This window comes from Crocodylus porosus, unplaced genomic scaffold (assembly GCF_001723895.1).
Source record: "Crocodylus porosus isolate Cpor-Errol unplaced genomic scaffold, CroPor_comp1, whole genome shotgun sequence".
Taxonomy (NCBI): domain Eukaryota; kingdom Metazoa; phylum Chordata; order Crocodylia; family Crocodylidae; genus Crocodylus; species Crocodylus porosus.
The window spans coordinates 6,732,125-6,749,307 of record NW_017728911.1 but is presented as its reverse complement, the minus strand read 5'-3'; the positions used below and the strand labels follow the sequence as shown (position 1 = coordinate 6,749,307).

The 17,183-nt window shown below is 39.7% G+C and overlaps 1 protein-coding gene across 4 annotated transcripts in view; it reads right to left on the bottom strand.

Moving 5' to 3' along the window:
• SCAPER (S-phase cyclin A associated protein in the ER) overlaps positions 1-17,183 on the bottom strand; it is a 364,249-nt gene that overhangs the window by 3,238 nt on the left and 343,828 nt on the right. For all 4 annotated transcript variants that reach the window (XM_019533358.1, XM_019533360.1, XM_019533359.1 and 1 more), the window contains one exon: positions 1,387-1,578. In XM_019533358.1, the coding sequence (XP_019388903.1) occupies positions 1,387-1,578 (192 nt within the window). The remainder of the gene's footprint in view (positions 1-1,386; positions 1,579-17,183) is intronic.

Sequence of the window (17,183 nt, the reverse complement as noted above, 5' to 3'; positions counted from 1 at the left end):
TATTAATATTTAATAAAATTAGTTTAACTTTTGTAACTTTAGTTATACTCAGTCAAGGACCATACTCTATCAGGGACCATTTCTCAAATGCCAACTTCTCTCCTACAATGGAGAAAGCAAGATAAATAACTTTAATTATCTTGGAAAGGATTGGAGTGTTTTTTCCCCCCTTCTGGTTGAGAAAAGTGGTGTAATTTGTATATGGAGCTTATTTATATTTTTTAAGTTAGTTCAAAGGTTCAGAGTTTTCATACAAGAACTATTCATTACTTTAATAACTAAATCAAAACAAACATGATTTTTTATGGCATGGCAATATGAGATTGAGATGAATTATTTTTCAATATAAAATTCTAGTGTCCCTTGCAACAATTAGGTAATACTTTTTAGTATCTTAAATTATAAAAATACAAACAGTTATACTCAAAAGTTTGATGTCATCCAAAGATGAGTAAATATTTAGCTTTTATGCCTTCTCCCCAAAAATCTACCCAGTCCAGCTTCTGACTAACTGCAATGAATTAGGAAAAAAAGCACACTTCATTTTCTCCATTCACTAAGTCTTAAGTCATCAGTTACATATAACATTGCGTTGTCAATGGTTATGGCTTTTACTTGATGGCTAAAGGCTGTTCTATAATTGAAAAATATATTTTCAAATAAAAAAAGACAAAACCTACATGTAACTTTTTAATATGAAAATAGTTAATAGTATTTATGAAAAATAAATACAATCTAATGGAGAAAGCAAAGAATATAAATTAAAGAGAGAACAATCCTGCAGAAACCTTTACTGAGAGTAGCTTCAGCAACTTCAGTGAAATACAGGCTTGAGCAAATGTTGAAAAGATCAGGGCTATAGTGTGTGTTCTGTACATTTGTGTAATGTATGTGCATGTGCGTATGTGTGTGCATGTGCGTATATCTAAACACTATACAGTTAGATCTATCTATCTCAATCATTTAGTTCTCTGTAAATCTGTGGTACCTAGTATAAAACAGTGCATCTATATTTAAATAGGTATACTATACAAGGCAAATACTGCTGTGCAATATATAAGGTTCTTTAAAAATAGAAAAGGACTTGTTAAGTAGCAGCTGCATCCAGTTGCAATCTCATCAATATGTCCAGTAACCTTAACAAAAACATTCCTGCATGGGACAGTGAAAAGCTCTACTGCTCTGTAATCTTTCAGTACTATAAGAAGCGTCAAGTACAGAAATAATCTATGGTTTAGAAAAAAAGAAATCTGTGAAAGATATCTTGAAGTACTTATGTTGTTTACTCCTGTTATTTAAAGTCAATTAACTGCACATAACACAGGGAAGACAAAACAAACTGTAGTAATAATATTGTGTGTAATCGTACATCACTGGAATATCTACCTGAATAAATGTGGCAAGTAAAACACAACTCATCTCCTGCTCCAGAATGATCTTGTTCTGCAGGTTATTGTAACAAGCAGCTATTAGTGAAGGGAAGAGCACTTTGATTAGGCGAGGATCACTGAAATACTGGAAAGGCAACTGGCATAGCTTTTGCAGCACTGTGGGGTGACGACCAGATTGTACAATTACCTGAAAATAGAAAGTAACATAGCATTAGAACACCTGTGCTAGACATGTAAATCTCTGTTTTTCCTTTTCCATTAACTGGCAAGAAACAATGCCTAAGTAGAAGAAAACATTTAATTAACACATTAAAAAAAGCCTAAAACATTTCATTAAAGTAATTCCTGTTTTATCATGGAGGTTATTTTGCAAGGATGCAAGCACCTTTTTTTGTGTCATTTAAATAAAGAAATAAAAAACAATAGCCGTTTGAAGACTACAACGAAATATATTATCTACTGGTGCCATAAAAGAGAGAAAGACTACAAAGATGCATAATAATTTACAAACACAAACAACACATGCTTTTTAAATGACAAGCATGTTTTCAGAAAAATAACCAAGAAAGATCACAGCAATGAAATAACCCTTAAGATGCTCGATCACCCTTTACTAGAATTCTCTCTAGCAATTATAGAAGACTATGTTTCATTGTAGATGTCTGCTATGCATTCACTCAGGCACTGAGAAGAAAAGGTGATTGTAACTTGCACAGCAATAAGTTTCAGCAAGTAGAGACTCAGAAAGATCCTCCCATCTGTATTTCTTATCTCAGTTTCTATCAGTGCCACTGACTCTAAAAGGAGAATTGTTTAGATAAATGGGACTGTTGTCATGAAGCAGGCTCGGTTTACAACTGTGTACATCTTAAGAAATAAGGCAATGTCATTAATGGTCTCTTGCAGGGGAACCCTCCTAATTTACTCACTACTCCTACAAAGTCCTGATGATAAACTAAGAAATGTCAAAATCAGATCTGTTCCAAGTAATCTTGATTAGACGATTGTAATATGAAAGAGCTGCTTGACCCAAAGTTGGCTTTCCAGTAAAGGAGGAAGCTCCTATAAGGTTAGGAACACTGTAAAACTTAAGGTCGTGCCTGTAAATTGTACTTGGAAAAACACAATTTTACAGGTACACACCCAGACAGGACTGCATTCAAATTAAAACCAGAAGGACAGAAAGAAGCAGTGGAGACCACAGGAACATAAATTACAGGGATTTACAAGTTTTCAAAGCACTTTTAACAATATGTTAAGAACACACTCAGTTGATAATGCAGTTCAGTTTAAAAACAAGATCAACAAAGTAATAGTTCACATTTTTCAGTTCAATAGCTGAAAAGACACTGAAAACCCTTCAGAGAATGTTGATAGAAATGTCTTAATTCCCTTAAATCCAGGAGGAATTTTAAAAAGACAACCAAATATGTGACAATCGGGCATACTTTCAAACATTGCTCTTCTGGGAAAAAATATCAGCTATTTATCAATAAAGCGTTTGGATGAATTGCTCTTTAATAATCAGTTATAAATTCTATAAGTAAATGATTGTCACTTTAGAATTTGTAATTACCTGTTACATTTTCAACTCTACATTTGCAATTATATTTCTGTAACTTTATATTCTTTTTAATTCTGCTACTAAAAGTCATTAATTTAAACATTCTAGCACAGGCTAAAGAAACTGCAAAGGATACACCTTTGACTAATGAAGGAGAGAATTTTTTGGTTTCTTGTTAATGGCTACTGTACATAACAAACAAGCAGGAAAGGGAATTTTTAGGATACTCTATTTCTCATCCTACATTATCAACTCTGTGTAGTTCTTCAAAATGGAACATTATTAGTGACCTCTTTCCAAAGCTGCCAGATAGAATTAATGGAATTAGTATTTAAATCATGTCCTTCCTTCCCCTGCAGTTTTAAAGTTCAGTTGTACTATGAAAGCATCACCACTAAATGTAGTGAGCTAATATACTGATTATTTTAAGTCTGGTATTTATCACATATGGAATCAATTTAATGATTTCAGTTCATTGTATTTAACATGGTTACTAAAAATGATAGACTGGTAATATGTACTGTGCACAAACCCACAAAAGAATTACCTTCTTAATGAAAAACAATGAAAATAAAGCTTCCTAGTTCAGTATCAGGGACTGGAGGAAATACGCTCAGCACCCTGGCTTAATAAAAACAGCAAAGAAAACAAACCAAATCTTTGCCCCTATGTCCTTCTTTATGATAAAAAAGGACTGTTGCAAGACTACTCTTTTTTCCCCCCTTTTTTAACAGCAGAAATTTCAGATCCTCATTCCATCTCTTTGCTGAAGGACCTTGGCAAGGTTGCAGGACCACAGTAATGAGGTCATAAGAGGCTGTAACCTGAGCTAGAGTTCCCCCTTTCCACAATTCAGTGAGGAAAGGGGAGGGCTGATTCTCTACTGTCTACCTGAACCAGATTATTTACCTATAACTTGCTTTTCCTGCTACTTTTCCTTCAGCTTGCTCAGCACATAAGTTAAAAGTTCCAGTTTGTCTGGCCTTCTTTATTCAGCAAAGAATATAGGCAAATATTTAATTTTCGGTTCTATGTAGGTGCTCAGAATCTATTTCCTAAGCGTGTGCTTGACTGTTTTGCTTAATTGAGGCCTCTATATCAAATGAATAAAAGCTACGCTATTTTAATACACATTTTCTGGACAATTTAAACTTAGCCTACAATTTACACTACTATTTGCAAGAGCTAATCCAAATGATATAGTGCAAAAAAAAAGTGCATTTTGTTGGGAGCTTTAAAAATGTTCATATAACTCTCTTGTCTACCTTATTGTTGGCTGCAGCTCAGAAAACCTCCATTTGATATCGCCTACTTATCCCAGGCTGCATTTTGTCCAACGCACAACAAATAGGTAAATAACTCTGTGAAGATATGGGTTACTAATGTTTCCACAGACTGGCTGAACCACATTTACAATATATGAAGCTATCAGAAGGACAGCAAACATGTTTTTGGTAGTTAGAACAATGCAATAACCATATGTGGTCATATTTAATTGTAGCTTTGTTTGGCCACAAATAAAAAGCCACAACTAAAACTCATAACATGAAGCTTAAACTGCCAGTACTGAAGAGTTCTCAGCTACATTTTAGAGTTAAAATCCCCAATATGCAATCATATACTTAAAGTTAAGCATTTAAGTCATTCTGGCTAATAACACAGTCCACTCCTAAGTTAAATACTACTAAAAATAAAAGCAATCTTGTAACATCCATTGTGTTGAAGACCGTATCATCATATAAACTGAAGCTCAGAACTTGACAAGAACACAACTTGAAAGTGATACAAAATAAATCTATCTTTCCTTCAGTAAAGGCTGGGATACTGATAAAGGAGGACTTCAATAGGAAAGGGGCATCTTTCTGCTATTGGTCATCAATGTTAGGGATTCAGGGAAGTGACGCAGCAGAGGAGAGTCAGGTTGGCAAACCTGTAAACAACGTTGTAATGTGAGAGTCTGGTAGGTAGGAGGTCTGATCTGAGGTGCTCTTCATTAGAAGAAGGGGGGAGGGAGGAGTTTATCACTCAGGAATGCTTTTGGAAGTACCTATTTGTGACACTTCTTCACTATCTAACCAACTGACCTCTTAGTCTCCTTCCACCTCCATCAGGTTCACCTGACTTTAGCATCTCTGCTTGCACTAGGTATTTGTCATGCTCTAGGGAGCAAGAGGTATACCCTGGTTCCACAGAGCTGAGGAGTTGTGCTCTATCAGAAACGAGTTGTTCTATCAAAGGTCAGAACAGAACTCATTTCTGATGCCTCTAGATGGCAGTCTGTGACACCTACCCTTAATGCCAGCCCTGTTATTTTACAATGATTGTATGTTCAATTTTAGCCAAGAGTAAATTATATGAAACAGAATGCTGTCTGACATTCATTATCATATGAAGAATTACCTAGTTTTAATCAAGATGCATTTCTAAATACTGTGCTAGAAAAGACACACCAACAGGTCTATAGACAAAAGGAAAGCAATTAATTCATAAAGTGAACTAAGCCTGCAATTCTATGTGCTGCACATTCAAAATCCTCTGAATGTATATGGAAACCAAGCAAGCTGAACCTAAAAACACAGTGGCCACAAGATACATATATATGGTTCTTATAAAGCAGAGGGTTCTCTGTGGGTGTCTTAGGAATCTTGTTTCTTTTATAGAATCATAGAAAATTAGGGTTGGAAGGGACCTCAGGAGGTCATCTAGTCCAACCCCCTACTTGAAGCAGGACCATCCCAGCCAAAGCTTTGTCTAGCCAGGACTTAATAACCTTCAAGGATGGAGAGTACACAACTTCTCTGGGTAATCTGTTCCAGTGTTTTACTACCCTCTTTTAGTGAGAAATTTTTTCCTAATATCTAACTTAAACTTCCCTTGCTGCAACTTGAGACTGTTGCTCCTTGTTCCGTCTTCCTTTTATTCTCAGACTAAAAGCTCACTAAAATTTACTACATTTACTGTACAAATGTAAGACATCACTCACTAGGTTTTTGTAGGGGAAAAAAGAAAACAACCATTCCTAAAAGTTTAACAGTTAGCCTGGTATATCAATGAAATGTGGAGTAAAGCACCTTGCATTTGCCACAGGGTAAGTGGTCCACATAGACACTTGCCGCAGAGTAGCCAACTCTCTTACTCCGTGTTAACTTGCTCATTTGTCCATACCATTAGCCTTCCAGAGTGAGCTGGACAGATTCTAAAAAGGGCTGAAGTAAACAATATACTACATAGTGGGCATGTCTATATGTGATGCTACATTGCCATAGCAACATACTATGGCGGTATAGCATCCATGGGCAAAAGCTGTGATGCCACTATGTTGCCATAGCAACGTGCTTCCACAGCATAGTGCATTGCTATGGTGATATAGCGGCTAAAAATAATTGTGCACTGCTGGCACAGCACAGTATGGACTGTTATTGCACCGTCAGGGCATGTGTAGATGTGCACATTGGTCCAGAAATAAAAGGAAGATAAATCAAATAAAGTATAACTACTCCCACCCTGTAGGATGAGATGGTGGTAGAGAAAGTCTCACTTTTATGTTAGGACAGAATTTCAGCATGAAAATTGGAGTGTCTGCTGAAGGGTACAGTTATCTTCACTATTTCTTGCCCTTGTAAGTTCTGCCTTAAATCCGAGTTGGGATAGTTTTACTTATGTGTCAACAGATCTTCCATTCCCAGCTCCTGGAATGATCCCATGCCCTCAATGGAAAGCAGCAGAGGGCAGAAGTTCTTTGTTCAGTTGCTATTAAACACAAAGTTTCCAATAACTCCAGAGTGGATTTTCCCCAGAGCTTGGAAGGTAATGGTGTGTGGTGGCCCTGCTAAGAGCTCAAAGATATTTTACTTTTCAGGCTGGATCCTGGAGCCTCTAATGAGTTCCCTTAGAAGCATACAGTAGTAGGGCAAAATCTTGGAAGGGGTAGCTTTACCTTGTTAACATGGGGAGGGACACATTCATATGCAAACATGTCAGAAACCTTTACACAGAAGAACCATAAGAATAGGGGACTTTCTGTTTCAGTGAACTCAAATAAAAGCCACAGGTCTGCTGAGCAGGGATGACTTATTGGGTCAGCATGGTGAAAGCATACCAGTTTCTGGAGCATAAGGAATGATGTGATTAGCATCACACATTGGGCTGTGCTTTATTCCACAGTTCAAGTGACTAGGTACTCATCTGCAACTCGTAGACTGGGGATGGCCTTTGGTGTGAATCCAGAGCAAGTCTCAAATTCACACCTCCGGACCTGAAGCTGCTGTGTGACTGGGTCCCAGTGTCTGGTGAGCTCCCTGATATCTGATATCCCCCCTGCAGATAACACTGTCTGGTATCTCCCCTGAAGATAATATTTTGAATCTTGATTTAATGTGTCCCCATATTCCCCTTGCCCCCCCTGTCTATGGGAGCGGTTTGGTGGAGTCCCAGCAGCCGGTGGGAAGGGGGGGTCTGGTGGTTCCCTTGCCTGTCCCTCCTGTACCTGACTTCAGGCTCTGGAGGAGCAGGTGAAGGAGCTGCAGGCTGAGGTGAGCAGGCTGTGGGGGATCAGGGCTGCGGAGGACGAAATTGACTCCTATTTCTGCTCACTGCAGGACCAGTTGTCCAACGTATAGACCCTCCGGGAGACACGTTCAACAGAGGAGTAGCAGAAGGTATCCACCAGAACCAGGGCTGCTCGGGCTAGCGTGGCAAAGGCTCCCCAGGTACAACTGGGGAACAGATACAAGGCCCTGGCAGCCCTGGTGGGGAAGGACGAAGGGGATGCCTCCAGCAGGGAGGGTGCCGCTCCATGCATGACACAGACGGCACAGAGGGGATGCACCATGAGGAAGAAATGCTGGGTCCTCATCATCAGGGATTCCATCCTAAGGGGAATGGAGGGTCTCATCTGTTGACTTGAGCCCGTGGCATGAGAGGTCTGCTATATGCCGAGGGCTAGGGTTCATGATATCACAGAGAGGATCCCAGCCTACATTTGACCCTCAGACCAATACCCTATGGCTCTTATCCATGTGGGAACAAATGATGCGGCCAGAGGCAACCCAGACCACATCATGAAGGACTTTGAGGTCCTGGGGGCCAAACTCAAGGAGACAGGGGCACAGGTAGTATTCTCCTCTATTCTCCTGGTAAGTAGACGTGGATGGCGACACGAGGCCTGCATTGGCGAGGTCAGCCGATGGTTACAGAGCTGGTGCCACCAGGCAGGTCTTGGATTCCTGGATAACGACCCATACTTTTGCATATGGGCTTGCTTGGGAGGGATGGGCTACACCTCTCCTCTAAAGGCAAGCGTGTATTCTCTTCCAGGTTGGCTGATCTCGTGAGGCATGCTTTAAATTAGCTTCGCTGGGGGATGGGGCCACAGGAGGACTTGAGGACACCTCCCAACCAAGACAGGTGATATGCACAAGGAGTACCCAGGTAAGTGATAAGGTTCCGGATAATCCTGGGAGTTGGGAGGGTGGCACATGCACCAATTCATGGCCTTAAATGCCTCTACACCAGTGCTCATAGTATGGGGAATAAGTAGGTGGAACTTTCCCTCCAGATAGCTGGTTCAAACCCAGACATAGTAGGGCTCACAGAAACCTGGTGGGATTCATTCCACGACTGCGCTGTTAATATTAGGGGCTATAGACTATACAGGTAGGATAGAGCGGGGAGGAAAGGCAGGGGTGTGGCGCTCCATGTCAAAGAGCAATACACATCCTCAGCTAGGAGGATGGGGTCGGAGGAGGGGCAGGCTGAAGTGCTCTGGGTCAGAATACAGGGGGGTCATGGGGAAAGGGACTTAACAGTGGGGGTCTACTACAGATCTCCCAACCAAGGGGAAGAGCTGAACTGTGAATTCTCGGGTCAGCTTATGGAGGCACCTGAGGCAAGAGATGTAGTTGTCATGGGTGATCTAAATTACCCAGACATCTGCTGGGAGGAAGAGTCAGCCAGGTCGGAATGTTCATGTAGGTTCCTGGCCGAGATACAGGACCTCCACTTAACCCAGAAGGTGCACAGTCCCACCAGGGGAACTGCCCTGCTGGACCAGGTCCTGGCCACAGGCGACAACCTGGTGAGGGAACTCCAGGCTCTTGACTACCTGGGCGACAGTGATCATCGCTTGCTGGAATTCACCATCCAGCACAGGGTGTCAAAGGCCTGCAGCAAGGGAGTAGTTCAAGAGGGCCAACTTATATGAGTTGAGGAGATTGTTAGGAGAGGCACTGGGGTCCTGGAGAGTAGGAGAACTGGGTGCCCAAGATGAGTGGTCGTTCCTTAAGGAGATGATACTCAGAGTCCAAGGGGTGACAATCTCAACAAGAATCAAAGGGGGGCAAGAGTGCTCAAAAGCCCCCCTGGCTCACCAAGGGCATTCGGGAATGCCTGATTGCCAAAAAGGAGGTGTATACCTAGTGGAAGGGAGGGGCTATCACCAAAGAGGAGTATACCTCCATTGCTCAGGTCTGTAGGGGGGCTGTTAGGAAAGCTAAAGCTAACTAGGGCTAGCATCAAGGATCACGGACAACAAAAGGTCCTTTTTTTAAATACATAGGGAGTATGAAGAAGGCACTGGGTAATGTGGGGCCCCTGCAGGATATGCTAGGCAACCTGGTGGTTGCACCGGAGAAAAAAAGCAGACCTTTTTAACAATTTCTTTGCCACCTTTTTCTTGTGCAGGGACCAGGACTCCCCCACCGAGATTCGGGATGGACTCATGAGAGACTCCGCCAGGCCTAGGGTCAGGGAGGACTGAGTTAGAGAACTTCTGGAGGGGCTGGACATGTTCAAATCAGCAGGTCCAGATGCTCTCCAACCCCAGGGTGTTGAGGGAATTGGCAGGGGTTATCGCAGGGCCCCTGGCACGACACAGTGAGCACTCATGGTGCTCTGGCCAGGTGCTGGATGACTGGAAGAGGACCAATGTGGTCCCCATCTTCAAAAAAGGGAGGAGGGAGGGCCTGGGCAACAATAGGCCCATTAGTCTTACTTTGATCCCGGGGAAGCTCTTTGAGAAGATTATCAAGAAGCACATCTGTGAAGGGCCGGCAGCAGGAATGATGCTCAGGGGCAACCAGCATGGTTTCATTAGAGGCAGGTCCTGTCAGACCAACCTGATTGCCTTCTACGATCAGGTCACAAAATCACTGGATGCAGGTGTCGCGGTGGATGTAGTCTTTCTGGACTTTAGGAAGGCCTTTGACAGTCTCCCACCCCATTCTCATTAAAAAGCTAGGTGACTGTGGTACTGATGCCTACACAGTCAGATGGATAGCAAATTGGCTGAGGGGCTGCACTCAGAGAGTGGTGGTGGATGGGTAATATTCGACCTGGAGGGATGTGAGCAGTGGAGTCCCCCAGGGCTCTGTCTTTGGGCCCACACTGTTCAATTTCTTTATTAACAACTTGGACAAGGGGGTGAAAAGCACCCTGTTTAAATTCGCGGACGACACCCAGATTTGGGGTGAGGTGGGCATGCTAAAAGGGAGGGACAGGATACAGCTGGACCTGAACAGGTTACAGGGGTGGGCAAACGAGAATAGAATGGGATTCAATACTGACAAGTGCAGGGTGCTGCACTTGGACAGTAAGAACCAGCAGCATACCTATAGGCTGGGGAACTCTTGTCTCGAAAGCACTGTGGCAGAAAGAGATCTTGGAGTCATTATCGATTCCAAGATGAACATCGGCTGCTAATGCAAGGACAAGGTCAGTAGGGCTAATTGCACCTTGTCATGCATCCACAGATGCATCACAAGCAGAGCCAAGGAGGTGATCCTCCCCCTCTATGCGATACTGGTCAGGCCGCAGTTGGAGTACTGTGTCCAGTTCTGGGCGCCACACTTCAGGAGGGATGTGGACAGCATTGAGAGGGTCCAAAGGAGGGCCATTCACATGATCTGGAGACAGCAGGGCAGACCCTATGAGGAGAGGCTATGGGACCTTAACCTGTTCAGCCTTCACAAGAGAAGGCTGAGAGGGGGCCTGGTGACCATCTATAAACTTACTAGGGGGGGACCAGCAGAGAATGGGAGAGACCTTGTTCCCCCGAGTGCCTCCCGGAGTAACAAGGAATAACAGCCATAAGTTATTAGAGAGTAGGTTCAGACTAGACATTAGAAGGCACTAGTTCACTGTCAGGGTGGCTAGGATCTGGAACCAACTTCCAAGGAAAGTAGTGCTGGCTTCTGCCCTGGGGTCTTTTAGAGGAGTCTTGACAATTACCTAGCTGGGGTCATTTGAGCCCAATTTTTTCTCCTGCCCAGGGCAGGTGGTCGGATTAGATCTGCAAGGTCCCCTCCGACCCTGTATCTATGAATCTATGAACGCCTATTAATTCTTCATAACTAATTAAATTCAGCTCCTTTAAGTAAGGCAGATCAGCAGTTCTATCTCAAGTTTAAAGGCAAATCTTTGATGTCAGTGTTAAAAATATAACTTCATACCAATCTGTTAGAAGGATTCTCAAATCTTAACAACTGTATAATTATAATTGAATAGCAATGCTGTCTATATATTTTGCAACTGTAAAATAGATTTCTCATTATGAAAACTAAAACTTCACCATCAAACATCTATAAACTTGCAGAATAAATGAATACAAAAACTTGGGAAACAAACATTTGAAATTAGTCGACTTGAAGTTGAAGATGGTAACATACCTTGAACAAAGTACACAATTTTGTTTTTTGAATTTTTTTTAAAGATGCATGCTTCTAAATTAATATCTTCAAAGACCCAATAAAATGTAATCAATTGTCTTGAGATTTATTTTCAAGTGGTAGCTGAACACACTTTACATATTTCAAGAGTTTAAAAAGAACAAGTGATACAGACTAATTACATTTAAAATTTTGCCAGCTACTTTCAAATGATTTAAAGATTAACTTCAGTTAAGATCACTGGTTTTTAATGACTCCAAACTTGTACACTAAATATTGTAACATTTTATTACAAGGAATAAGAGGACAGTTTAGTCCCAAATTATGATGTTTTCTGCATTTCCTGTAGTGTAGAAGTTGAATCAAGGACTATTGCAGACTGGAAGACCTAACTTTTAGGGTGTGCCAACATAAGAAGCTGACTGCACAGAAGCTTGATACTAATGCACAGTAGTATTGTGTGGCAAAAAACATGCAGAGATGTTACTGTGAAGTAGTATTAGGCTACTGTGCAGTAGCATCACTTAAAAGGCATTTGCTGGTGCTAGTGCACAGTAACTTTGGTTACTGAGCATTTATTTAGTACTTGCTTATACAAGTATCACTGTGCAGTAGCATCTCATAGATGTTCCCTGTAAGTAGTATTTAGTTTAGATCTAGTGATAGATTTAGGTTTTCGTGCCCCATTCAGACATTTTCAGTGTTGTAAAGGCATCACTCATGTCAGTTATTCCTGCCTTCATCCAACAGGAAAAGATGGACTTATCTTTTCAAGAGGCTAATTAATCATCAGGTCATAGGCAGGACAGAACTAGTGGCAAAGGCAAGAATTGGAAGTAACTAAGCTAGTTAATATTCAGTAGATTCAAATAAGTCAAGGTCTCAGTTAAACATATATCACAAGAAAATCTCAACAGGACACAGGCAGATGTTAGCTATTCCTAATATTATTAGTATTTACTAAGCACTGTTCATATATTTAGTACACTAAAACCCATAAAATATATATATGATCTCTGGTGCCAAGAAGGTCATATATTTATTTAAAAAGTTATTGTATAATGCTATATTATTTCCACTAAAAGTGTCTTTTGGCTTAAAGAAAAAAGAAAGCAAGTATAGTTGCTATATCACATGCTAAAATAGAGTTGGTACAAACCTGGCAATAGGCTTTATAGGAAGAATGAGCAAATGGGCTTTCAAAATTAGTTAAAGGAACAAACTAACAAAAACATGGAGATTTTAATTAGCCAAGGTGCTTTCCTATCTATCAGAGGAACTCATTAAACAATACCTCCCATCTACTATGGCACATTCACAAGAACCCATTCATCTTTTTATCAGACTTTGTTTTTGGAGATGCAGTCAGAACAATGCCAATGTCAATCTGATACAGCATAATGCACCTGGGAGCCCTTGATAACAGCTTCACTTAAGAACATGAAAATGTACTTTATTATTATGACTTTTGTTTCATTTTTGTAGCTTGGTAAAGCAGTGGCTTCACGTCACAAACCCTAAACATGCTGGGAGAATATCCCTTAGAAGCTTTTAGATGTTGCCAAGGGCATGCATTCAGGCATTTTCTGTAGCAAATCCTGTAGCTGGACTGGAGCCCCAGTTTTCTCTCTCTTTCAGGTGCTCATATGTTTTCCAAGGAAATTCTTTTAGATGAAACCATTTCTGCATATCTCAGTTCAAAGATCAATTATTTAAAATGGTTTGAGTAAATTGAATTCATTCCTTCTGAAGTTGCATGAAAGAAAACACATTCCCTGCCTACTAAATATTCTGACTGCAATTTTGTTCTAGAATTATTTGAAAAATGAATAATGTACTAACTTCTAGAATAACTGAAAAACTTCACTTCTTATTTTACAGTCCTCATTTAGGACTGTAAAATAATAGGGAAAAAAGCAAGCTATAGTTTGATTTGATAAACACTTAATTTTGTGCAAGTGGGCAGACTCCCTGAACCATGAGCTTACTTTTATGCAGACAGGTAACTTCATGTATACATGTCTGCAGGACTGGGACCCATAGAAGAAGATACTGATTCAAAACTGATGCCTCTCCACTAAAGCTAGGATTTCATTCCGAGCTCCCAAGCTGCCAACCAGCTGCTCTACTCACCAGTCACCTCCCAGGAATCTAGTACGCAAAGTCAGACCATTGCAGTTAAGTATTCTGTTAAACATGTACTATGAAAATATAGCACATATCATACAGTTCAGTTTACATTACTTTTAAACCTTAGGCTGTATATGGCATTTGTGGCATAACTGCACTGAAAGCAAAAGAACTGAACCCATGGGATAAGAACAGGAGTCTTGCTGACAAAAGTGTACAAATAAGCGCAATGTATTTCCTGTTGCCTCGGCACCTACTAAAGTTAAACAATTCTGCTAGAACTCTTGAATCCACAGAGGCTGAAAAATATGGTCACCTCGTCATACAGCTACTGGAGATGAAGACATAGCCATAGCAGAAAAGGGAAAAAGGAAGAACTGTTCCTTGCAGCTTTGGAGCTGATGAGAAGTACTTTGTGTAGGAGAACTGAAGTCTGAAGCTGTCCAAAGGCCTCAACTAATAATGCAATTTCATCATTTTCTAGCATGACTAATTGTGTGAGGAAATTCCATACTGCTTGAACAATGGTTCTCAGCCTTTGCAGACTCAAGGACCCCCTCCTAAGGTCAAGGCACCCCTTGGAAAATGCCAGCTCTTAGCTTTCACTTGTTTTTTGACTCTGGAAAAATAACAGAACATTCTTCTGTTGTGAAAAACTCAGATCACAAAAGGTCAGAATATTTTGACACTGTGGATTCCTATTTGAAACTTCGAGGTTTATCTTGTGAATCATGTAGGTGTTTGAGCACTTGACAGTGATAATAGTATGTACCACCATGCGGCAACCTTAAAAGGATCTTGTGACAATTCAGCATGCCATAGCACCCTGGTTGAGAATCACTTTTCTAGAATAATGATATTCTCAGTCATTTGACCAATACGATGGAAACTGTAGTTATCTGGGCGAACAAGAAGTTTCACAGAATTATTGTAGCCTGGAAAGGGGGAAGGTCTAACTGGTCTAATTCTGCCATCTAAACAGAAGTCCAACTTTAAATTTACTGAAGGAAAACGCTCCTTAGCTCCTTAAGAGAAAAATACACAGAAGTTAAGGAAGGCCCACAGATATTTGTACAAAATTTGTTATTTACTCTTCTGGGATGAAACTAACTACCCAAAAATGTAACCTTCTCAACAATATTTCATTCCTTGCTAAGTGAAGCATTAAAATGTTCTCTTCTACTTGACTGTGTTCTTCTGTTGCGATTTATTCCATGTTCAGATGCAACTCTCTTAGGACAGTTTAGGCTAAAAAGCTAATGGGTCTAAAAGGAAACTACTTGCCATTTTCAGAATCTCATGTGAATGCTGTTCCAAATTTGAACATGTCCACTATAAACATTTGGACCTTTAAAATACATGATAAGTATGCAAACTATTACTGTTTCTTTTCTATTTATTTATTATTTATATAATGTCAATTCCAGTCTGTATAAAGGAGTTAATAATTTTACTAAACAGGAACTGAAACACAGTGCAACTATTCTTCTTAACTACACAGTACTCCATCAAACAGTTAAATGCTTGGATTTTATGTCAGGTTATTTATAACTTTGTAAAAGAAATAATTCTTTATATTAGTAGCTCAGAGTTTCTCTTCAAAGTTAGATCTGCATTATTTCTTTGCTCCTATATAAACAAATCCCATACTTCTAGCATTTAATCAGCAGAATATGTCACCACTCAGGCTCTTCTTCTGTTTTAAGGTCAAGCTCTTTCCATTTTGCTTACTCCACTATTGGCAAGAACCTGACTTTAAAGCAAAGAATGTTCTAAATTCAGTTCAAACATTTGTCAGGAATCAGAAGACCACTTCTACACTGAAAACAGTTTTCAGAATGGTATCTTTAAGGTAAAAAACAATTATTTTGTCCATTTGAAAGGTTCAAATGTTTATTTTCTTAAAATGTATGCTTCTAAAAAGACGTTAGATACTAGGGAGTTCAAAAATAACATTAATTTTGCTACAGCCGCCATCACTAACATTTTAGTGTTAAATGGGCTTGCATGGCTATATAACCAAAGAAAGAATTTAGCTGAACACTTTTTTTTTTGCATTACTGAAAACCTTTCTATCATTTAATATCAGTGGCCATAGCAGCATATTTAACTGTGTAAACATGTTTACAAACCTTATACTAATGGGACATCAACGTTAAACATACAAATTCATTATGTTCCTTATCTAAAATTGGAAAACATGAGGAAAAATATGGAAAGAGATATTAAGTGGTCCCTTTAATTAAAAAGTAATATAGCAGATAGAGAACTACTACAAATCAAAAGTAGTTGTGAGGAAAATGTATGAAAATGTATGCTTTATTATAGCAAAACAAGGTTAAGGTTTATAATTCTCTACAAATTAAAAGAATTTAAATACATCTTGAGGCCCCCAATTCTAAGGATAGCATGTGTCTATGCTAATGCAGTCTATTTTAAAGTAAAAGTAAGCATGAAGGTCATTTGTGGGTGCCATGAGAAAGCACTAAAACTGTGGGAAGGCATGTACTACTGAAAAGGTTGCCAATCTAATGCCCCGATTCAACAAAGCAATAAAGCTTATGCCCAAATTTAAGCATGAGTACTTGGGACTACGTACTGGCTTAGAAATTAAGCAAGTACTTAAGTAGTTTTCTATGCTGGGACCTATGTATTTTAGCCCAGCAAACCTCAATTTCCAAAAGAATACAAATAGTATTTTGTTAAAATGTACTGCATATTACCCTCAGGCTAAATCACTGTAATTACTAAGCAGATGACAATGTTACAGGAGGCACATTCAGCTATACTACAAAACATATATGGGGAAATACATATATTATAGCTTCAAATAATAAGGATGACTATGCGGTGTCTCAAATTTCTATGTCCTACTACAAAAATTGACTTGAATGTAGCCTCCTAATTCTTTTATTTTTGAAGAGGTCATCATTGCATTTAGATAACATCTACCACTTTCCTCCCAACTCTTTGACCTTTCAGTTTCCTAAAGATACATGCTGTAACATGTTAGAAATTCTTGTCTTGCCACTGGTCTGCAAATTTTTAAGACTGTTGGAGCTTGGTATAAAATGGATCCTAAAACACCTTTATGTTTGCAGAGAGTGAGTTGGAACTTATATGATAAACCTTCCTTCTTGGCCAAAGTATTGTTCAGTGCAATTATAGATTGGAATTGGTACTTTAAAAGTGACTGATTTGAGACACTCATTTTTCATGTTAGATCAAGGCAAAACAATCTCCTTTAGAAATATGGTGAAGTTTTAAATTTTTAGATTTTTTTTTTTTTTAAACAAATGCTTAAATTCCCTCTGTCTTTATTGGCCTCATATATCAGTGTTGTCTGAACACTACAGAATCCAGACTTTAGGTTAAATGACTGAAAATCAGTGTTTAACTTGCATACATAGATTTCATAGATTTCATAGACATTAG